Here is a 23,798-nt window from a genome sequence, read left to right as displayed (position 1 = left end):
AATCTGAAGAAATCTGAGCGAAGGACGAATTTCCTACCCTCAAACAAGTCCAACTCATTTCAGAACGGTAATAGGTGAGAAAGAAATTCTTGAATTGTGAGCGTCAGGGGTGTCTGAAGATATTCGGGGACAAGCCTCATGTCTTAAAGTCGCTTCGTTAAGGAGATATGACGATTCGAATATGCCTCTCATTACAGAAATCCAGCGGTGATTTTGAACAAACTCTCCATTCACTTTATATGGAGAGTTTTCTGACCTTGTGTTAGTCTGAGGAGATTTGCAAAAATTCTATAAATCCCACAACAATGATGGTGACATTTTCTGAAAGCCAGCAAAAATACCTACGTTTTGATGTATAATTTGTGGAAGTTGAGTGAAAATTGAGCAAGTAGCAGGAAGTTGTTCAGACATGAAGTGAAAATTGCAAAACCTTCAGTGGCACACTGGAAGCCAAGAGCATAGCAACCATAACAACACATGTATTTTGTGAAAAATCACAATTTTGCAACTCAAAACTTTAAGAGGCATAAAAGTAAAACAGTAAAAGATTTGAAAAAGCTGAATCATACCTGAATAGCCCAATAATTTGTGAACATTTTAAAGTTTGAATGGTTGTTCTAGGTGAAAATATGAGGAAGTAGTTAAGTTTCAAAAACAAGCAAATTTTAGCAGAATTGCTGAAGTTTCCCATTCATTTCAATGGGACAAATTAAAGGAAAAAAGTGGAATATTTTAAAAAGTATAATAGTTAAAAATAGCAAAAATCATAGCAGGAATTAGCAAAAATAGCTGAATAGTTTAAAATTTGAACGGTGAAAATCGGCTGAAAATTGTGGAAGTAGTTTAACGGCGAAAAGTGTACGGAAACACCCGGAATAATAATAATAAAGAATAAAGAGAAACAGGAACTCAATAGTGTGGATGCTTAAAGCATCCACACAATAAAGAATAAAGAGAAACAGGAACTCAATAGTGTGGATGCTTAAAGCATCCACACAATAATAAAGAATAAAGAGAAACAGGAACTCAATAGTGTGGATGCTTAAAGCATCCACACAATAATGGATTGGATTTATATAGCGCTTTTCAAGGCACCCAAAGCGCTTTACAATACCACTATTCATTCACTCTCACATTCATACACTGGTGGAGGCAGCTACAGTTGTAGCCACAGCTGCCCTGGGGCAGACTGACAGAAGCGAGGCTGCCATATCGCGCCATCGGCCCCTCTGGCCAACACCAGTAGGCAAGTAGGGTAAAGTGTCTTGCCCAGGGACACAACGACCTGGACAGAGAGCCCAGGGATCGAACCGGCGACCTTCCAGTTACAGATGCGATTCCCAACCCCCTGAGCCACGGTCGCCCCAGTATAAAGGTTAAAGTACCACATGTGCTGTCAGTGAAAGCTGCAGCTGTTTTATTGGTAAAGTTAAAGACGAAAAGTCAAAGGGATGAATCCCCCATGTAACTGTGTCACTGTATATCAGCATTAGCACTACCTCATTTTGGTGTTTCAGACAGCTGCTGATCTCAGACCTGCAGAGCTTCTGTTTTACACACTGAATGTAATCAGCTGCATGAAGAGCACATGTTTTCTCTGACAATTAAATAAAACCTGATGAAGGTCAAAGGTCGTCATTTGTATGTTAAACTAAAAACCGTTGATCTGGAATTCTTACACCGTTTTTTGTCAATAGTGTGTTATTTACCATAAAGTAATTCAGAGTCAATCATACCAAAGTAACCAGAGAGGACAATATATTTTTAAATGTTTAATGTTTAGTATCTTTTAAAGTGCTAAGCAGCCATTTATTTGCTTCAGCAGTGAGCAATGCCAAAAATAACAAACAAAACTCCTTAATGGTCCCTATGCTTTCCTACACAAATAAAAACCAACCAAAAGACAATTCACTTACCTAACTTTCTAACAAAAAACAGGAGAAAACTTGATCAACAAAAATGGCTTCTCACGCCTACTAGGCTGCTGCAGTGAACAATGTATACAAGGTGAAACAAAATACACAATTGCTACTTTACAAATCTATTTACAGCTATTTACAAGACTTAGGTTCTATTGCCAGACACACACACACAAAAAGGTTGTACTTGGTTATACTTGCAAATCAATGGGCAAAGACACTCTACAAAATAACGACTCAAAAACACATGTGCTTTGTTGGATGGAGGAGGCTAGGAGAGGCCAAGTGGCTGTCATCTGGTGGTTAAATACTGGAGGTGATCAACCAGTTATCCAATCCGAGAACAGGAAGAGACTCCACCCAACTACTCAGCAGGCACGCCCAGGTGTCCACCCCCTAAGAAAGAAAAGGGGAAAAAACCCACAGCCATCCTCTGGTGGGAGGAATCACACATAAAACAAACACTGACAACATTGGATCATAACAAGTAATTTTAGGTATTTCAGAAATATAAGATGATAAGCTGTGTGTCTTTTTCATAATAATGACATGGTTATATTTACCTTGACCGAGTCAGTCGCCATCAGCAGATAAACTGTATCAGTCGGGCTATGTAAAAAGTGTGAGGAGCATGACCCAGTCGGCTTTGTGGTACCTTGAACGCCTTTCCACCCAAAAGTTAACAAGGGATTTGAAGAAAACGTAAAAGGAAGAGTGAGTCTGGAGCTCTACAGACTCAGCTGGCTGAAGTGTACTGAGGGCAGTACAGAGCGGATGCAGATGGGACGCATGGGATTCGAACCATCGCCGCTCTAGTTCAAACTCTGCTTACAGGCCTTGTCGCTTCCCATGAGCCACTTGGCCGGCCGATGAAACAGAGGCAATATTGCTATATTTAAACTACACGCACAGTTGCGCACCCATGTCTGCTTTTCTTATTAGCTGGGCACGAGGTAGTGGTGTGCAATACTGCATATTTTGGTATCGATCCGATACCAAGTAAATACGGGCTAGTATCGCTGATACCAATACCGATACTGATTAAATAGTTAAAACCCAGGACATAATTAGGACAAAGTTTATAATTAAACTAAAAAATACTTTATTATTGTGGCGGGGTGTGGTCTGCAATGGCGCTGCAGGTGAGATGGACTCACCGGCATCTAAAATCATGCCTCGCTGGCTTAAAACCTGTGCTCTGCTTTTACTGTTGTTGTTTGGTGGTGATGTGTACAGCTGGCAGTGGGAGAGCTGCAGCTGTTGAATATACTGTTACAGCAACAGTGTGATTATTGTAAGGGTGGACAGCGCGTGGCTCGAGGTGAGCCGGAGGACGGCGCGCCAGCGGGACCTGCCAAGGTAACAGGTAACAAGCCTTCTTTATAAACAGATAGTTTGATCATAGTGATGTGTGAGTGTCATTGTTTTTTGCCCTTTGCTTTAGGTGAGGTCCGAATGGCATCAGGCAAAGTTCTACAGTTCTACATGGATTACATGAACAGTGCCTGTCAACAAGCCAGCTGTCTTTACTGTTAAAACCAAAGATGCTGGAGAAGGTAGGTAACAGTCACATGGCCAAACACACATTGTGTGCTGTGGAATGCAATTATATTCGCTATGACTTACCTGCTCCCTCTGATTTTGAACACACGGGACACTGTCTGTTCATATCACATCTTTGTAGGTGGTTTGTCTCTGGCCATCGAGGGGCTGTGTGCACAACCAGGACAGAACCTGCACGGTGTCTTACCTGCCAGTGCTGCCACGAGACTACAGCATCCTTGTTAAATACAATGACAAGCACATCCCAGGCAGCCCCTTCTCTGCTAGGATTACTGGTAACTGTCTTTTTACATCAGTGTAGACCATCCATGCAGCCTCTAAGATGGCAGCCCAAAAGCTACAGTAAAGTAATTCATTTCCTTCTCTAAGTGACGATATCATGAGGATGTACCATCTGAAGGTGGGTTTAGCTGCAGATATTCCACTGGACATAGGAGAGCTTGACCTCATCCAGGGAACAGCCTCTCTTACAACACCCTCAGGGCCAGAGGAGCCCTGCCTGCTGAAGATGCTATGTAACGCTCACGTTGGTGAGTGTCCGCCTGATAAGTGAGAAGTTGCTAAACAATGAGACTCAGCAGAATCCAAATACTTTATTAATCCCTAAGTAAAAGACAGAGGGGGGGAAGTAATAAAAGTTAAAGCATGGAGAAAGAAGCAGGAGCAACTGAAACGGGCTGCATGCACACACAAGAATAAGTGTTGTTAACCCTCATCTGTTTTGTCTGTCTGTCTTAGGAATCTCGTTTGTTCCCAAGGAGATTGGCAAGTACCTTGTTAAGATCAAGAAGAACGGTCGTCATATTCCCAGCAGCCCAATTGCTGTTATGATTAAGCAGTCAGAGATTGGTGATGCAAGCCATGTGCGTGTGAGTGGACCGGGGCTGAGCAAGGCCAGGACTTTTGAGCCTGCAGACGTCATCATTGACACTCGTGATGCAGGTATATGCTCAGTGAAAGAATAAATACTAGAGATGGCAAAATACCACTTCTTTTATGTCCAATACCGATATCATAAATTTGGATATTTCCTGGTCAGTGTTATCCACGCAGAAGTTGATATAGTCTGTTATGCAGGTTGTTAGACCTCCTACGGCAGCTGAGATCCTTTGAGGTGAACAGGACTCTTCTAAGGATGTTCTATGACACTGTGGTGGTGACTGCTATCTTTTATGCTGTGGTCTGCTGGAGTGGTGGAACGGCAGAGAGGGACAGGGGGAAACTTAACAAACTGGTCAAGAGGGCCAGCTCTGTCCTGGACTGTCTGCTGAAGTCCGTTGAGCAGATTGGGGAGGAGAGGATGTTGTCTGAGCTAACATCCATCATGGACAACACTTCCCACCCCTGCATGAGACTGTACGAGCACTGAGCAGCTCGTTCAGTTGTAGACTTTTACAGCCAGTTTAACATGGTTGCACACACACACACACACACACACACACACACACACACACACACACACACACACACACTTGTGTACATATCTCTGTACATTTTTATCTGTACATACAAATTTCAGTTGCTTATGTATATAGGACTACTTTGTGTCTTCCTTCTACATTTGTATTTGTATATGTATTGGAATGTAAAAATAATTAATCACGATTAAAATGTGTCCATGACTTGAAAACTGATGATGATTCATCTCATTAATCATTACACACTGCTCTCCCCTACATAAGCTGTACTAATAGGTTAATTGTATCAGTACCGCCCCCGTATTTATTTGGTATTGGATCAATGCTAAAATTTGCAGTATTTTTATATTTTGTCTTTTTTTTTTTTTTAAAATGAACGACAATAAAAAAAAATTCCTGGCCTAATTTTTCTTCATATTATTACTGGTATAAATTTTTACATGATATAAAGCTCATATCATGATATAGTAACACCATCCGATTCCAGTCCCTAGTACACAAATTGGTGAGACAAGCCGACTCACATCTGACAGTGAGAGCTCTGTGTGGCTTTCCATGAAGATTTAATAAAAAAGGAAGCTAATTAAACAACTTCCACCACAATGCTTCTCATAATATGCAAGAAAACAGTTCTTGCTAAAGGTGGAAATGACAAATTAGTTTGACCCGAAGACCAGTTGGTCGATGGAAATTACTTGTGTGGTTACATACAGGCAAAGGAAAGCTTAAAGCAGCTGGCGGTACGGTTGTTGGTGCTAGACAGGCTATTCTGACTATTTCAGAAACTGCTGATCTTCTTAGAGTCTCCGACAATCATCTATAGGGTTTACAGAGAAGTCATTAGAGAATGATCAAACTTTAAACTCCACAGCCTGCCTGAGTATTGTTGCAGTTATGTCCATCCCTTTATGATCACAGCGTACCTATCTTCTGATGGCTTCTTCCAGCAGAAAAATGCATTTTACAGCTTTTCAAAAATCCTAATATAGGAGCATTTCCAACTTTGAAATCCTTTCGATGAAATTGGTAGACATTTGCAGCTTGAAATGTCAGCTGTAATTCAGCTATAATGCACCAAGAATCAGTTTGTGGCTCTCATGCAACATTAACCAGTATTTGTGAATTCACATAAAAACACATTCAGAATGAAGTTATAAGTTAAAAGTGACAGAAATGCCATTACTCTCTTCAGTTAATGTTTGCTCTGGCCTTAACGGAAAGAAATATTTTTAATACACTCAGGCAGGTCTATTCATCTAACTGACACAGACACAGAAGGACTGAGCTGTGTAATGCTCTAGAAAGGCTCAACCAAAAGGTAACCAGCAGCCCAGCATGTCTCTCAAATGTTAATCTGCACAATCTCAGCTTTTGATGGGAAATGTCTAATTAGCAATTTTAGCTGTAGGTGGAGCTGAAAGACTAACAGTGGTGCAAAGAGTGGCACATACTGAGTAGCCTTTAGTATAGAAGAACAAGGAGGAGTTTGTTGGAATCTGTCAAGACTCAATTTTGTTTGTGTCATCAGATTACTTCTATCCTCAGTCTGCAGGAAGAATGTACTGAGCCGCTTTGATGCTCGTGGAAAATTTTCTGTACAAGCCAAAAGAATGTGGAAATGTGGAAAATGACCAGTTAATCAAATGGCTTCTCAACATTTTTAAATATCATACAAATACTCTCCACTTTCAAGATTTAAGCATGTGCAAGCATACAAATAGAGCATGAAAAAGCTATATATATAGTAAGTAATTAGTAGCAGACAATGCTAACACCAAGCTGTTTTTTTAGGCTTGCCACATTTTCTTTTATCCTCCACTTGTCCAGTTTCCTCAGTTGTTGTAAAGACAGTGTGCATTATCCAGATATTTCCCAGGTTTTTAGCAATTAAGTGTTTGGGAGTCACCTTATTGGTTTGAAGATATTTTTTAAGCCTGTCAAACTTTGTTATCTTTGGCAATTTTTGTCAAGATGTGTACTAGTAGCAAAAGTACCTAAAAATACAATTTAAAATATGTTCTTTGTTGTCTGTTATGTGAAGACACAATAACTGAGTCATCCCTTGAGTTAGGTGCCTTATTTATGCTTGGGTGATTCATAGGTCAGTGCTAAGGAGCTTAAAAAACAAAAAACACTTCTCTGAAAGTGGTCAGAGACAAGGACTAAACTGAAAATTAGTTGGGAAAACAGCCAATGTCCAAAGAAAAACTTTGAAAGACCTTCAGAGAGCTTTGAGAATTCTTGCTCAAGACCACAAGAATAGAAGAAAAGTCAGATTCCTTGGAAGCAAAATATAAAGAATTGAGAGGTTTCTCAACACTTCTTCACAGTAAAGTAAAACAGCATGAAGAATGTGCGGTAGTGAGTTGCTCCTGTTGATTATATATCTTGTAGAATTAAGAATGCTATACTACATAACTGTTTTTTCAAGAATTGGGTCCTAGGATGGGAACTGTGGATATTCTTCCATGTACCAGAGACGAACAGTGCCCCCTCTCTCTTTTAGAGTGCAGAAAAACATGAATGGATTTTTCAAACAGAATGTTGTAGTGTGGTAGAGATGCAGTGGTATTACATTATTATCTACCGTTCTCCTCAGTTATCTGCCATTCCTGAAGTTAAAGTAAGGAAAGTGCGCCACCAGCTGGCCATTGTTGAATACTTTCAGAACACAATCCAAAGGCTGCAGCTCTTTACTGGGATTCTTTAAACTCAACTTGATCCATTAGATAAAGTTTCATATAGACTCCACAAAAAGCTTTAACATTCTCAATTTATTCTGAACACTTGCTTGAAAAACGAAACAAAACTTTAGTGCAAATCATACAGAGAAATTGTTCAAAGACTGATAACATGATTTTTAAATTATTAATAAATATACAGGACTCCATTTACACTACGAAATGCTACAAGCACTTTTCACAGTAAAATAACAGTCTCCCAAAACGTTCTGTACATCCAAGATGTTGAAGACTTTCTGAACGAAAGCAATATTATTAATAATGAGTTTGAAAGTCAAAAATGTATAAGTACCATTACTGTCCCTCAGATACAGGCCATTGTCAAGTTTTAGTTTGAGCAAATTAATAACACTCAGTTCAGTCATAACACAATTACTACCCTGTATAGCACTGGAGCAAACTAGTAGCTTAGAAATTTTTAAATAAACAGATACTTTACTGACATGATGCCACAAACATTTTTATATGCCACTAGAGGTTTGCTGCACAAAAAACAAAAAACCCCAAACAAAACAAAAACAAACCAAAAAAATATTCCCATACTGTGATTGATACATGTTGGACTTCATTTTATGCACTTCACACATTAAACTGTTGACAACTGCTGCACAGATTATAAGCAATGATGTAATGCTTGTATGTTACAGATGGAAATATCTTAACTGACTGCACATTAAGTGGGGCCAACACTACAAAAAAAGAAAAAAAGAAAAAAAAGAACAAAAAGAACAAAAACACAAAAAAGCAAGCATTTGCAGAATAAGTGCAAAATCAGGTGAGCAAATTAAGACAGTGAAGCCAAAACAAAGATTGGCTCTGTCAGTGTTCTTTAGACATGAACTTAAATGTAAAGCCAGCAGTGGTGCATCAGAATATTAGCACAGTATTTCTGTTTGGGAGTGCGCTGTAAATTCACCAAACTGCAGAGCTTCCCCAGACATTAAGAATTTATCTGTGGTGTCACACATTCAAAACGGCTGCAAAGGCAGCGCTGCGTTCTCAAGCAAAAGCTTTCCAGGTACGTTTTTTATCTTGTTTTTATGACAAGAAATGTCACATCAATGCAATATTTCAAAGCATCTTCTGCAAGGCCTGAATATGCAAATTGAGCTACAGTAAGTGATGGTGACTGTATTTGGGTGAACCACCTAAGTAAATTCTTTACTTGGGAAACACAGAATACTTGTTTTCACCACTTTTATGACACATTTAGTCATATTATATACATTAGATGGCACATAGAGCATTATTAATAAAACTCCCATACATGTATTTACAGTAGCAGCTCGGCCAATGACAAAATACGGTTTTGTACTGAGAAGGCTTTAGCATTAAATCAACTTAATCTCACATTCTCATGATGAAAAATGGACTTTCCCAAGTATTAAGTGACGCTGCTCAAATTCATAGTTGCAATTTATCATGATGCTTGTCACCAGTATTACATACACTATGGTTTTGTATGATTCTGTAGGCTGAAGTTCAGAAACAATCATACACATTTACATTTTCTTATCTCTGGCATGTCTTCTGGGTACTTACGCTGGTTACTTCCTAACAGGCCAACAAATGATCAGAGGCAGTGTTTAAGGCCTAACTGCATCTCCAAAAAAAAAAAAAAAAAAAAAAAAAAAAAAAATTCCATCCCAAATGAATGCAACTTAAATCACAAGCTCACAGACAGCATGCATTAAGAGTTTAAACCAAAAGGCCACAGACAACAGTTAAGAAAAAGTGCAAATGCATGCGGGAAATGATTGCCACCTGCCATCGTCTAACCTAATGAGCAGAGTAGCCCTTCCAGCTCAGTTCCCCCCCCCCACTTCCTCTTCAGTTTGTGACATGTAGCAGTCAGATTAAACTTCAAGTGCAAATCCAAGCTGTTGACAGAAAGTTTCTGCAATGAAGGATAACTCTACAAAACTCCAAAAATACTACAAAAGCATTCAAAGACTTGGTTATACACAAACCTACTCACTGCAGTATCCTTCATGGTCTGTTGTAAGTGTCCTGAATTCAGTTTATTATACAGTATTCTGCAGCCTACAAGTCTGCTGGGTTTACAGTGTCGTTACCAGTTTTCTCCCTTTAAAGTCACTGAAGGAGATCCATACAGCAGAGTCCTGAGAATAAAAATAAAACAGATTTCTTAACACAGCCGTGCTGAGAACTTACACACAAGCTACATGTGCTACTATGTTTGCTACCTGCTGATCCCCGATCGCCTGCTGTGTAGTCATCAGGCTGAAGCGCTCTGCTTAGCACTGCTGGTGACGGATCCGGTTGCTTCTTCTCTCCTCTGGGTGGGAGGCAACTCATCCTTCTGTGGTGCTGTCTGCCGAGGTTTGACAATAGTTATTTTGATGGGAACTCCTTTGACGCTGTGCTGCACTCTGCTATACTGCCGCATGGAGGGGTTAAAAGTGCGAACAATGGGAAGCTCATTCAAGGTGGGCGTCTCTTGTTTTGGCTGCGTGCTCTCTTTTATAATGATTTTACTCCTTTTGCTTGAAAAGACAGTTTGCACTGGTAGGATGGCAGGCCTCTTTGCAGAGGTGGACGTCTGGAGTCTTGTTTTATGTGGAGGTGAGCCTTGTTGTTGCTCTTCACCATGAGGAACCCCTCTATGCAAGTGTCCATCGTTTTCCTTCGTCACAGAGATCCCACATTCTTTCCTTTTCTTTACCTCTTTAGGTTTCTTGGGGCAAACAGCCATGTGTTTGGTTCTGCTGCGACGCATTGTGAATTCCCTGCTGCAGTGTGGACACACAAATAGTTCCTGCTGCTCACCCACCTGTACAGGTGACATTTTATTTGATGAATGCACGGACTTGTTCCTCTGTGGCATGACCCTTTGGGCAAACTTTTTCTTCCTTTTGTTAAGTACTTTGAACTTTACAGGTGGTTCCTGGCTAGGTTTGGACTTGTTTGACTGACTGACTCTGTTTGAAGCATTTAATCCATTTGTAGAATTGGTAGTAGACAGCACTCCATTTTGAGATTTTGCAAAGTGACGTAGAGGTATGGGATTCTTTCTGGGTGTGTATCGCCTTTTATCACTGGCATTGGCACAAGCCAAGATGTGCTTGTGGAGTTCTGGCATGTTATCAAAGCTTTTTCCACATTTGGTGCACCGAATGGCTGTACTGAAGGTCTGTGGGATGTTGCGTGTAGTGAAGTTTGTGGCTGAAGCCAACGAACCAGCAGGTGATCTGTTGTGGTAAGGAAATGGAGGGGGCTTGAAGCTGGGATAGTGCTGGTTAATGCCAAGACGAACATCAGGCCCTTTGATTTTGCCTCCATCTGAAGCCATGACTTTAATTGTTGTAAACAGTTCTTCAGCACCCACATCTACTTCACCCTCTTCCTTTTTCACCAATTTCTTGAGTTCCTCTTGAGCTTCAGGTCCTGAAGCATCTGTGTTGACTTTAGCTGAATTGTTGTAGTTCTGAGGTCTTAGTTTGCCTTTTTCTTCTTCTGTATGAGTACACTGCTGGCCTGGATGCAATTCTTCCTGATGCTGCTTCAGATTGCAAAGATATACAAATTCTTTTGTACAAGCACTGCAAACATAAGTCTTCCCAACACCGTGGAGGCTTGATCGATGGTCAAGTAAAGCAGAGGGTTTGCCAAATAGCAGCACACAGAACTCACATTTGTAGGGCCAGTCATCAGCATGGTCAGCCACATGATGACTAAGTTCCTTCATTGAATGGAAAAGCTTATCACACACATTGCAGATGAAATTCTTGGTGAATGTCTGCTCTTGGACATCATTTTCTGGATCATTTGAGGATTCATCTTCATTAACTTTCTCGGGAGAGGGAGCGGGTTCAGGTGAGATTTCAGGTGCGGAAGCAGAACTGTCAGGGGCTTCCTCAGGTTTTGTGGTTGGTGGCCCTGTCCCAACTGAGGGCTCTGGGTCAGAGTTTGACTCACCCAGAGGAGGACAATCTGATACCACTGAGGTGGAAGTGGACAGAGTTACAGATTCTGCGATGGAGGACACAAGAATAGTGGGTTCCACAGTTTGAGCACTGGGAACAGATACAATCTGTTGCTGTTCTATGTGATTAACAACCATCTGTGTAGGTGCTGGAGGCTCAGCTGTATTTTCTTGTAAGGTAATTGCAGCAGGAACTACATTCCCTGGGGCTTCAAGAGCTATTGTACACTCTATTAACACAGTGTTACTGGCAATGTTGTAAGAGTTGAGTAGGGAATCACTTAAAGTTACAGTGGGTGTGAACGGCACTTCTGTGATAGGTGCTGAATCAACTATTGGTGGGTTGAGAGCTATTTGATCAGTAAGAAACACATGGCCAGGTAAATTTAGTGTTGGGTCAAGTGGTTGGGAAAGTGTGACGAGATTTGCAGAGTTTGTAGTGGCAAATGTAGGCGTTAAATCACTCTCAGAAGAATTTAATGCATTTTCTGCGCAGAGTACCAAGGGTTCAGTAGTTATATTTGGGCCCAATACCTGGATTGGTTGGCTCGAAGCAGTGGAGATAGGTGGCGGTGGTGCCAAAACTGTGATTAATGAAGGAGCAGTAGGGAGCATGGTGTGTGCAGCTGGGGAAGCAAATGCTATAGTGCATGGTGAAGCTGGTTGCAAGGCGACAGGAGTCAAGGAGGCAGATGATGGAGTGAGAGAACTGTGGGGTAGGGTAAGTCCATAGACAAGTCCATCTGCAACAGGCTCCACTGGGGTAACAATGTTTGAACCCGTTACTATGGTGAAGTCTGTGACTAAAGGAGCCTCAGAATTTGCAAGACTTAGGTTTTGGTTTCCAATTTTTATCAAGGATTCTTCCATCACTGCTTTTTGTTCTTCTTCATTGGCAAAAGCCTGTGAACCTGAATTTGACATAGTTTCAGATTCACAAAGGCTCTTTTTTTGCAAACTCAAATCAAGCACAGCATTAGCTAAAGCTACATCTTCTTGTCTTTTGACTGTATTAGAAAGATCCAGAGGTTGCTGGTTACAGGAATTACCGCCTGTCACAGGGGGCCAGTTGTCTGGCAAAACAGGTTTCACTGCTGTCTCCGTCACGGATGTAGTAACGTCATCATTGTCACAGACTGTTTGGTTCACAGGTGAACTATGTTGGTTTTCTATCTGCCCTGTACTTACAATATCAAAATCTCCCAGATCTGACAATGATGACTCTTCATTAGATGTTGGAGTCTGTTGTGGAGAGCCTGTTGGAGAGCCAGTTCTTCTCTTAAACTTTCCTGTTCCAGAAGGTAGGACAGAGATAGAGACAGGTGAGCATGGCTTCTGGCCATCTGTAATGAGCGCAAGTGTCGGTTTAAGGCCATCCTGCTTTTCTAGGAGCTGTTTTAGCTTTGGCGACAGAAACACTGTTCTTTCTTTCTGCACAACTGTAGACTCTGTATTCTGAGGAAGTAAATTCTCTATTAACGAAGATACAAGTGATGATGAAGATGAAGACACAACTACCTCAGACTCCAATTCGGTTTTAATTTGTGGTAAGAGAGGTGGTGTTGCAGTTCTCCTCTTGGCAAGTGGTTGACCAGGTATGTCATTGCTTATAACTGAATCTGCATTTAATACCTGGCTGATATGAGAGGGGTCCAGAATCAGGGCATCCAGTCCAACTAGAGTCGAAGACCCAGAATGGACCTCAGCTGCTTCACATTTACTGACTGTACTTGTTGACACTATCTTTCCATCAATGTAAAAACTCAGATTCTCTGAAATATTGCTAGAGACATCTAACATGTAATGTTCTTCATGTTCCCCTTCATTCTCCACAACAGCTGCAGGCGGTGTATTGTCACCAAGCCGTGTTTGCTGCTGAGATGATTCACTGACTGTTCTGTGAAGGTTTTCCTCTTGAGGCAGCTGAGCTTTTTCCACATGTGTGAACTGCAGCTGGTTCTCGTGAACTCTACGCTCATGGCGTCTCTTGTTGGTGTGGGTTGTGAATATTTTTTCACAGTACTTGCACGCATGATGCCCCTCTGATACTTCTGATGTGTGTGGCTGATCAGTGAGATCTCCAGCTGACAAAAGAGAAGTATTAGAGCTAGTCGTGGATGACGTATGAAGCTGCGTGACTGAATCTTCTGAATCCAGAGCGTTTGACTTTTCATGCGGCAGGTGACTTAAATTTGACAGAAAAGACATTTTGTTTGTATTGTTTTTGTATAAATGTGCCTCATCATTAGCCAAAGCATGGACCTCCATGTGTTTTTCCAAGGCTTGCTTGCTGGCAAACTGTCCTTCACAGTGCTGACAAGGGAAAGAGCTCCCATCTTTCTCAACCTGATAATGAGACCTCATCATGTCAGGTTCCATGTTGGAGTTGACTTGGTAGATCTCCTCTTCTTCCTCCTCCCCTATCTCCTCACTGCCTCCAAATTCTGGTATGTACACACAAGGAGAGTGCTCCATCTTCTGTGATGTCTTGATCCAATTCTCTTAAGTATTTCTGTGACAAAACTTCGGCAGTTGTCACACCTATTGAAAAGAAGAAAAAAAAAGAAAGAAATATTGACAGTAAATATGCCTCAGAAAACCATATGAGGGACATTCCTTTTCTTTGACACCAAACACAGCCAAGAATAAATAAAAGCAGTTGGAAACAGAGTGTTTCATGTGGTCTGAACTATGAGGTTTTGGCTCTTGTTATTTGAAACTTTGGCCATATTTAATATGGCCAAAGGGGTGGTCTGACTGTTGAGGTTCACGCTCTAATATTGCAGCATCTCTGGATTAAAATTAAAAGAGTGCGTTCAAGGGCACAATTTTTGTAAAATAAAACCCAAATGAATTGCAGCATCTTACCATTTTCACGTTTACTACAGGCAGATGTTTTCCTTAGCAGATGATCGCACTGAGTTTTCTTTCTGATGGAAGAAGACAAAACACATGGGGAAAAAAAACAAAACAACAACTATCAAGACAGTTCCATAACACTGGATGACAGACAAACTCAAACTGCTAATGGGTGAGAAGAGAGAAGTGATCAAAGTAAGCAGAAGTGGCATGAGAGTAGTTGAGCTGGATGCTTTTATCTTTCTGGCTTACTGACTGCTGACTATGCTTTCAATGTCTTGTTAAGCTGTGCTGATGTGAGAAGGATCATGAAGCATCAAATGCAACATAAGATAAAAGACACTTAAGGGGGAAAAAAAAAGCTGCCATGTCAAAGTTATTTTCTGTAAATGTTTAATTTCAATTACAAGTCCAAAAATACTCATAATCTTTGTCAATGACCTCATTTAACCTGGGTGCCTTAAATTACCTGCCATCACCTGGTGATGGCCGCACAGCTTTTGTTTTTCCTGCCTTTAATTTGAGAAATAAATTGGTGCATTTGGACATTCATCTTCTTGTTGGTTTAACAAAATGGCAGGCCCATCGTGTCCCTGATTTGTCGTAGCTTCTTAGGACTGCACTCGCACTAAACAGCATCAAAATTAGCATAAACCAAGCGTTACGTTTATTTAAGCAGGTTTCCCGTTTAAAACATGTATTTTTATTCATTCAGCATCACTGTTGATTTACTAGCGCACTTGCACCGAGAAGAGAAAACGTAAACAAAAACTCACTAATGCACAGACTATTTCTCCTATATTGCAGATAATCCCGTGGCGCGTTTCTGTAGCACAAATATATCAAAATCGTGCCGTTTACACAAAACAAAAACTGTTCCAGCACCATTCAAGGGCCTGCGCACTGAATAATTAGAGGCAGTCTCCAAACATTCAATTAGGATATTCATTAAAATGTGCTGAAACGCGTTTATTTAATACATATATCACGTAAAATGTAATTATAACACACATTTGTGAATATTTTATATTACTATAATTGCAATTCGGAATATCTTTGGAGTGCGTTCACGCACATCTGCTTCACCTGGTTTGATGACGCTCCCCGTCCTTGCACCATTGCTAACTGGTCACACAACACGTCGTCACATTACTGTTTTGCTACACAGGCTGCTAGCTTGTCCACTGAAAGGTCAACTCACTTTTTGAGTACACACATTTAACTACCCCCAGGATGCAAGAAAGTTGCTTGCAAATTATGCACTTGTAAGTGCCAAGGTCTCGTGACAATGCTGTCAGCAAAGTGAGAGAAATCAGCTGTTATCGTCCATTAAAGTACTAACGATATGCTGCTAGCATGAATGCTAGCTCGCAAGCACTGGCTAAATGTATCGTCGAGTTCGCGACACAACCTTCAAGAATAAGTCAAATAAAAGTGCACGTAAAGGTTTCGCGTACATACTCGTGTTTGCAGACAAACCGCCGCAGATGGACTTCTAATATTCCTCTTGAGCTGCTAGTAGACAGTTGTATTTTCTCCCCTTCCTTAATGCACCAACAAGGTTCTGGCTTTCTGATTGGTCAGACAAAATGGATGTCAAAATTGGTCCAATCAAAAGCAGTGTTGTTAAAGCCCATAAAAAACTTGAAAGCAAAAGCACATACACGCTATAAGCGAGAGGCAGCCAAACTGTCGTTTCAGATTTAAATGTGAATATTAATGTGGAGCTTGTTTATTTATTTTTTAATAAATGTTAGACATTCAGCTCCAGTTCTGCTGACTTTTACTCTTTAAAAACAAAAGTCCCATCTTCATGTTTGTGGTTGTTAGGTGTGAGAAATCCTCTGTTGATATATTTTTAAATTTATTTTATTATTGTAATTGCTAGCTTTAAAAATGGTCCTCAACCGGAGGCCTGGGAGCTTGAGGGTCCTGCGCACTGCATCGAGTGCTCTTCTCTCAGCCCTTGGTACTCGCCCAGCTTGTCGTTTCCTTCTTATATTCTTATGGCCAGATCAGAGTGCAATATTTACAAAAAGACACAGTGGTACCAAACAGCCTCTTTGGATAATGTGCTGGCATCCGACCCCCAGAGTGAAAGGGGATAATGGCCATTTCAATCTTGCTGAATCTCATAATGAATGATAACAACAGGGGATATTTAAATTTCTTTAAAAAACACTAAAACCAAACAGTCAGTGCAGTGTATGGATTTGACCTGTAGAGGGCGGCATATAATAAACTCTGTGGGCTCTGGGTGCACCTTCCATGCGGGTAATTCTGAAACTTTGATCATTTACAGTAGGACTAGCGCGTTTTTAGACATTTAGAATGAGTAATTCATCCTAGTTCTAACAGTGTTTAGTAGAAGTGTAATTTCAGTTTTTAATTGATAAACGTATAAATATAACTGTTTACAAAAACGTTTCTAAGGATGGAAGGTAAATAGGCACGTATTTTTCTGGTTCATTTACAACTTGCATTGATAGTTAGCTGTTAAATAGATGTTTCCACTTGAATTAGTACATTATTTTCAGGTCTCCTTCATTACAGTTGTCATGTTGTGTCAAGAAGTTTCACGATGTGCACTGAGCACTTCTCTGTTTTCTCTTACTAGACAAGGCACTAGCTCATATTAAGCTCACATCTACATTGACAGACACTTGGCATCATGTCCACCTTAGCGTACAGGATTTTGAAAGCATCTGAACAAGTTCACCAGACTCTTTGTGCAGAACAAGGGTGGTACTCTCATGGCACATGCATGACATGTCTCTTTTAATTTTATATGTTCTAAGGGGTGTTTCATCATAAATAGCAAAGCTTCATCTATTATATATACATTTCTACTCTATATTCCCACTTGTAAATTCCAACTTTGAAAACCTGAAGTAGTTGGTACAGTGTGGTATGGTGAGCTTATATGCAGTGGCTCTTTAGGGATAAACAGCATTAGGTGGCACATAGCTCATTTAATGGCAAGTTGACTATGATGATGTTTATTTATAGCTTGTCATAGCGAAACTTACCCAGAGCTCCAGCGTGCCTTTCACAGCTGATGGCAATTCCAGCTGTGGAATTATAATGAGAAGTTTCCAATTGAGTCTGCTGGTCAGACACATCTGTCAAGTCATCGTCTAAGCAGGTGCTGAGTGCCTGGAAGTTACGTCAAACACATGGCTAAGCAGTTGGAAATGTGGAGAGGAGCTTTGCAAATAAAAATGCGAATGAGCACATAAAATGTAGAACACAATGAGTGATCAAGCTGTAGTGTCACATCATCGCTTTATTAACTCAGGGAAAAATGTTAGCTTACACATAGAAAATCTTTGCAGTGACACTATACAAAAAAACCCTTCTATGTGCTGACTTGCACAAAGATAAAGTGTGTTTTTAAAGTTGCTTTTGTATCCCTGTGTTTATACTTTCTCCACTCCAGACATTTTATCGGGGAAGAAAAATAATTTAGTCGGATTAAATTGTGAAGTGATTTTGTAATTTATACATTTAAGATAAACATGTTTCATGACTCTATTCATTGGTTTAAACTTGGAGACAGTATTTAAAACAAGGGATACTTAAATGAGTTCATGTAGTAAATGCAACAGCTAGTTTGTGAGCTATAAGGTAAGCCAGTCTATTAGTCTAAAATTATTGAAAAATATTTTCTTTTGTATGTTTTGTTTTTCCTTTACTGTTAAATACAGTTTTCTGTTAGTCTTTGTTAAATTTACTGTGCAAAAGTCTTGATCCATCCCTCATTTCTTGATATTTTGCAAGAAAACTGGGAAATAGATGGAGCAGTTCATTAAAAATGCAAACATATATGGAAGGAAATACAGTGTATATATTGTCCAAAAACAGAGTTTGCATGATTCTAGCAATGTTGAAAGTTGGTGTTTGTTATGACCAAAAACTACTCTGTCTGAACTTTCTTAGACAAGCTTTCTTGTAATTTGTGTAAGTAGTTTTCATGAATAATTCTCCAGGCTTCTTTAGATTGATGCTGTCTTTTGTTCTGTTCTCTGTCAAGATGATCTCACGTTGCTTCAATAATGTTTAGGTCTGGGGTGTGGTGATACCAATCCATGACTGTGTGTTTTTCTATCAGGTAGGCTTTTACTACATTAGTAGTGTGTTTTGAATCATTGTCATACTAAAAAAATGAAGCCATTGTATTCCATGGTGGATCAAACTCTGACAGTACTTTTCTGTGTTCATAATTTCAATTTTGACAAGATCACCAACACCACTGGCAGAAATTAAGCCTTAAACAATGACAGAAGCACCAACAAGTTTTGCAGACACTCACTGCTGTACCGCTCTCAGGATCTTCTCCGACATATTGATGATAATTTCAATCAATCAATGACCCTAAAGTTAGGGCATCCACTGGCTATGTTATGCTGTTGGGAATGTTTGAGTACTATAAATCGTATGAAAGTTGTACATTGTGGTCCTGATTATAAAAGGAAAATTTTCTATCCTGATAAGGTGAGCTTTTTTCCACAATAACAACACCTCTGTCTACGGGGTAACTCAGGTCAGCAAATTCTCTGATGAGTATGAAAATTAAGTTAAGTTGAGTGTTAAGTTCTTATGGTCAAAAAATAGAATAGAATATTTTTTTATGTCAAAAGGTTGAACATTTGCTAATATTTTTGATGAGCGATTAAGAAAGTAAACTAAAGAAAAGTGTGTCCTGTGCAGCAGGAGCCAGTTTGTGCCAATAACACTGTGCACAATGAAACCTTCACCATCATACAAGGCAAAGAAGGAAAGAGAAAGACGTGTCCTACAACATTCTCATGTATCAGACAGATTACTGAGCAGAACACTGGTACAAAAACAATAAAGGGTCTCTTATAGGAGATGCATGCCACACACCCAGACAAAGACTTGCCTGTAATCAGACAACATGTCACGTCACTCGGACCAAATAAAAATTTTATTGCTTCGTGTTGTTGCATGCCAGATGTTCAGTGGAGAATATGTAAATGTCACACACAAGTACAAACTGTGTGTAAAAACTTGATCCTGCACACATGTGCATGTAACTCCAGCCCACTGTATTATATCTTGTACTTGCACACATCACACTTACATGCTAATAATCCCCTAAAGTCCATATAAAGCATGTGCCCTTCAAAATCACAGCCCCGATTTGCTTTTGCATGCAAACACACATTCAGAGGTCACACTAAACCCCATCAAGGAGCATGCTGTGTATATATAGACACCGTACACACGTATATAACTCATAAAGGCACATACAGCATCAATCTTCTACCTGCTCTACTATCTCCACCTCTTTGTGAAAGCAAATTCAGTTTTCTCCTGCATTATCCATAATATATCTGACTACACACACACACTGTTTCTGCATGTCACTCAACTTTGAGCACCCTCTCTTTAGTTTTCCACCCCCACTTGTGGGCCCAGCTGTCTGTGCCACTCAAAGGTCTATAGGCTGACATTTTTTCATGACATCACAAACCCCTGAACACTGGTGAACCGTAGGATCGTATTCATTCAACTCCAAGAGATGAACACTGCAGATGCACAGGCACTTATCAGCTCATGTTTCAGCTGACATTTGGCAAGAGGTAGGTCACAAGCCAACCAGTTCAACTAACTACTGGTAAAAATTTAGTGGTCAGTAAGGATAACTGAAACCTGTGCACCATTACCACAACACATTTTACTGCAAGACTGTATCATGTAAGTACCAATTATAAACATCTATTTTCTTCCTCTTATCCAATTCAGGGTAGCAGGGGGCTGGAGACTATCCCAGCTGTGAGAGGCTAATACAGAGAGACAACAACCGCTCACACTCACGTCTTTGGACTGTGGGAGGAAGCCACCCGGACATGGGGAGAACATGCAAACTCCCCACAGAAAGGCCCCAGGTAGATGGTGGAGTTGAACCCAGGACCTTTTTTGCTGCAAGGCAAGCGTGCTAACCACCATGCTGCCCGCAATTATAAACAGTATAGTGACATCTTTTTTAAAAAAAAACAAACTGTTATACGTTAACAGTGTTTTATATTTAAAAAAGAGCTGTCAAATCTCATTAATGTTACCTAAACACTTTTATTAGTTCCCTTCCTTTTCCGTGTCTTTCTGTGTGGCGTGCTGTGTTATTTAACTACTTAGATAAGTGAATCCCAAAATGTTGATTCTGTTCATCTGGACGTAGCGTTTTCAGTGGGAGAAACGTTTCGTCACTCATCCAAGTGACTTCTTGAGTCTCAGCTGACTGCAGGTTTCCCCAACCTTAAAAACAGCACATTTGCACAATAACTGAAAGCAGCCCACTGAATGAACAATGAGTGACGAAACGCTTCTGCCACTGAAAACGCTACGTCCAGATGAACAGAATCAACCTTTCGGGGCCATATAAGGTAAGCAGCTTCGCTTGTAAACAGCCAATCTAACAGAATCAACCTGGTGCTGATTTTCAGGTTTGTATTTAGAAATTCTTTTATTGTTATACCATCTGTGCTTCAGTTGTCCTGTTAGGATTACATTTTGCTGACCGAGCCAAACATGATCCCACAAATAATAAAGATAATCAGTTTTCTCCTTTGTGGACTACGTCGCAAAAACAGGCAGCTCACAGTCAGCTATGAGTGATCTAGAGTGATCTGGCTGTCGCAAAAACAAACTCACATCCAACAGTCTTAAGTTTAGGCGAAAGATATCGCCGTATCCATCTGTCCGCTAGAGACGAATGATTTCCTCCTTCCTCTCAGACAGATTTTCAGTTATCCCCCCAGACGCGTACAGGAAGGGGAGGCGGAGTGGGAGGGGGGCTTTTTGTAGTGACTAAAACCTGATGACCACATTACTTGGATTTGGTTAATATATGAAACCTGTACAGTCCAGACGCACGCAGTGTGCCCACACAAACACAAAGCTCACATTTATGCCTGCACGCCATACAAACAGTCGGATGATACACAGACCTGCGTGTGCTGCTTCAACCATGCGTCATGATGACTTTGAGTTGGACTCTCTCTGTAAATGACACACTTTGATTGGTGATCTTAACAGCTGCCTTCCCTGAGACATTCTGCTGCTGGATGACTGTTATAATGCTTCTAACATGTGTTCATCGGCACAAAGTTGGTGATTTAGATCTCTGTTATTTCTTTCTGTGTGTGTGAGTGCACATGATCAGGGCAGGGGCCCACCCAGGAAGTGACTCCACCTTGTAGCGATGTACAGAATTCTCCCTTGCTGAAGAAGAGAGCAGCTTCACAGCCACAGCCCATAGGGTCTCCATTTGCCCTTCTCAAAAGACTCCATTGTTCCCAGAAGTCTGAGGCAAGAGAGTGAGCTAAAGAGAGTTATGAAGTAGCCGTTGGGGCAGAGGCTGGGGTGGTGGGTGTTGGGCCGCTGCCTAAAACCACACGGAGGAGAGGTTGCCAGAGACAGAGCATCTCTGTGCGGCTCACAGCCTAATGTTGGAGCCTTGCCCCAGCTTAACAGCACCGTATGAAAAGCCCCGCAACACGGCACAAAAAAACACACCTAACTGTCAGAGGGCTCAACAGACCCAATGATTCAAGGCCATATGGTACTCCATATTTGGTTCTGTTTGTGTGCTTGCTAATAGGGGCTGTTTTTTTCTTTTTTCTTTTTGAAAATCTGAAGCATTACTTAAACGGGCCAATCACAGTGGGCAGTTGGACACTGCCCCCGGGGAGGGTCGTTAATAACGTTGGCATTTTGAATGTGGAAACAGAAAATAAGTGTCATGTGATTTTAACTGTCGCAAGTATTTTTCCAAGTTAAGAGTGGATGAAGCTCTGATAAAGAGTAAATTCACTCGGAGGCGTTTCCAAGCCATCTATATGATCATCTGCAACTGATAGGATCCGAACGGGACAATAAACAGAAAAGAGATATTTTCCAAAGACAAAGGGCAGCTTTTAGAGAATAATTTAGTACAAAAAAATACTGTGCTTTAAATTGTTTTTATTGAAACAGTATGACCAAAAGCACTGCAATTAAATAAACGTTTTGAACGAATCAGACGGCACAAATTAAAGACTCAGAAGTGATAATATGCAGCAAAGCAGAAGGGGTGGGTGGGACGAGGGACATGTATCGTTGCAAACATTTGCAGTGTCTGAAGCTTGTTCATTAAATATTACACCACTCATTCAGTGCACATATTAAATACGTTTTTAAAGCAAGCAGGGGTAAGCCGAGACGTCATTATTTGTACATCCATGTGACACACTCTTGCAAAAAAAAAAAAAAAAAAGGCATAACTGCCAAACACTTTGCACTAAAACAAAGTGCAATTATAAATTGTCATCCTATGCATGTGATCTAGGGTCAGGTCAACTGAAAAGACTGGATGGCTGTTCTGGTATTAACAGAAGCACTGTCAAGACAATGTCACTGCTATGTCTGGTAACCAAATGTGCGAGCCTTTATAAGCTAACGGGCCAAGTTGTTTGTTTTGGAATGGGTATCAGTTTAAAAGTACATTCAATTCACATTTTTAATGCACTTCCAAAAATAAAAAATAAAAAAAATCATCTTAGCTAGCTAGAGAATACCAGAGACAGTGGCACAAACCCTTCTGCTAAATTTCACAGATATGTATTAGGTTTTTATATGTAAGTGTTAAACTGGGCAGAATGTCACGTTACTCTTGCAAACGAGGGGTGTCTTTTCGTGTCTGATGACCCTCAGAGCTCACCAGGGCCAGAAGCTTCATCCAGTTGGCCAATCTATTAGGGGCTGCATGACAGCATACTCTATACCGGTGCTCGTGGGTGCTTTAGCCACAACAATAGCCTAAGGCTGCCTGTACATAGTGTACTGCATATTCCATAATATTAAATGCCTAGCCTATGCGAGTGCAACATATGAGAGTAACTGAATGCAGTATAGTCTTTGTCTAGCACTGTATATACATCCAGCAAAATTGGCAACAGTATTTCTTGTTTTCTTTCCTAATCCCAGCCTCCTTATGTCTTTGATTTGTAAGTATTTCTAATTTTTATGTCATTTTTCTTTCTTGGTATTAATCTAAGTCAGTCACTAAATCGCTTATGTGGAGGACTTACCCCTGTCTTGTCTTTTTTCTACAAAATGCATTTGAAAAGCCTGAAATTCTTCCTGACATCCTGTTGTCACCTTGTTTTGTTCTCTTTAACAGCTCCTCGGGATCAGGAAGTTTGCAGGGGCAGGTGAGGATTTTGGCTCATGTACCCCTCTTGTGTCACATACATGCAATATATACATTAAAAAAATAAACCCCCCACCCTCCCCACCCCGTGCCCCTCGCCCCTCGCTTTTGTTAACACAGTCCAGAGAGCTGGTTAGG

General features: G+C 40.6%; 1 protein-coding gene across 1 annotated transcript; it reads right to left on the bottom strand.

Annotated features, from left to right (window-relative positions):
- Positions 1 to 7,659: 7,659 nt before the first annotated feature.
- Positions 7,660 to 15,995, bottom strand: prdm2a (PR domain containing 2, with ZNF domain a). The gene is made up of 4 exons (XM_086277831.1): positions 15,908 to 15,995; positions 14,456 to 14,517; positions 9,849 to 14,128; positions 7,660 to 9,764 (listed from the first exon to the last, which is right to left on the bottom strand). The coding sequence occupies exon 3, from the start codon at positions 14,060 to 14,062 to the stop codon at positions 9,881 to 9,883; it is 4,182 nt and encodes a 1,393-aa protein (XP_086133957.1). The 5' UTR covers positions 14,063 to 14,128; positions 14,456 to 14,517; positions 15,908 to 15,995; the 3' UTR covers positions 7,660 to 9,764; positions 9,849 to 9,880.
- Between the last annotated feature and the right edge of the window lie 7,803 nt (positions 15,996 to 23,798).

This window comes from Aulonocara sp. 'chitande type north' Nkhata Bay, linkage group LG20 (genome assembly GCF_057382095.1).
Source record: "Aulonocara sp. 'chitande type north' Nkhata Bay isolate Kocher_YH1m ecotype deep benthic linkage group LG20, A_spYH_male_GT1.1, whole genome shotgun sequence".
Taxonomy (NCBI): domain Eukaryota; kingdom Metazoa; phylum Chordata; class Actinopteri; order Cichliformes; family Cichlidae; genus Aulonocara; species Aulonocara sp. 'chitande type north' Nkhata Bay.
The sequence above is the reverse complement of the archived record's forward strand: the minus strand, read 5'-3'. Positions and strand labels throughout refer to the sequence as shown.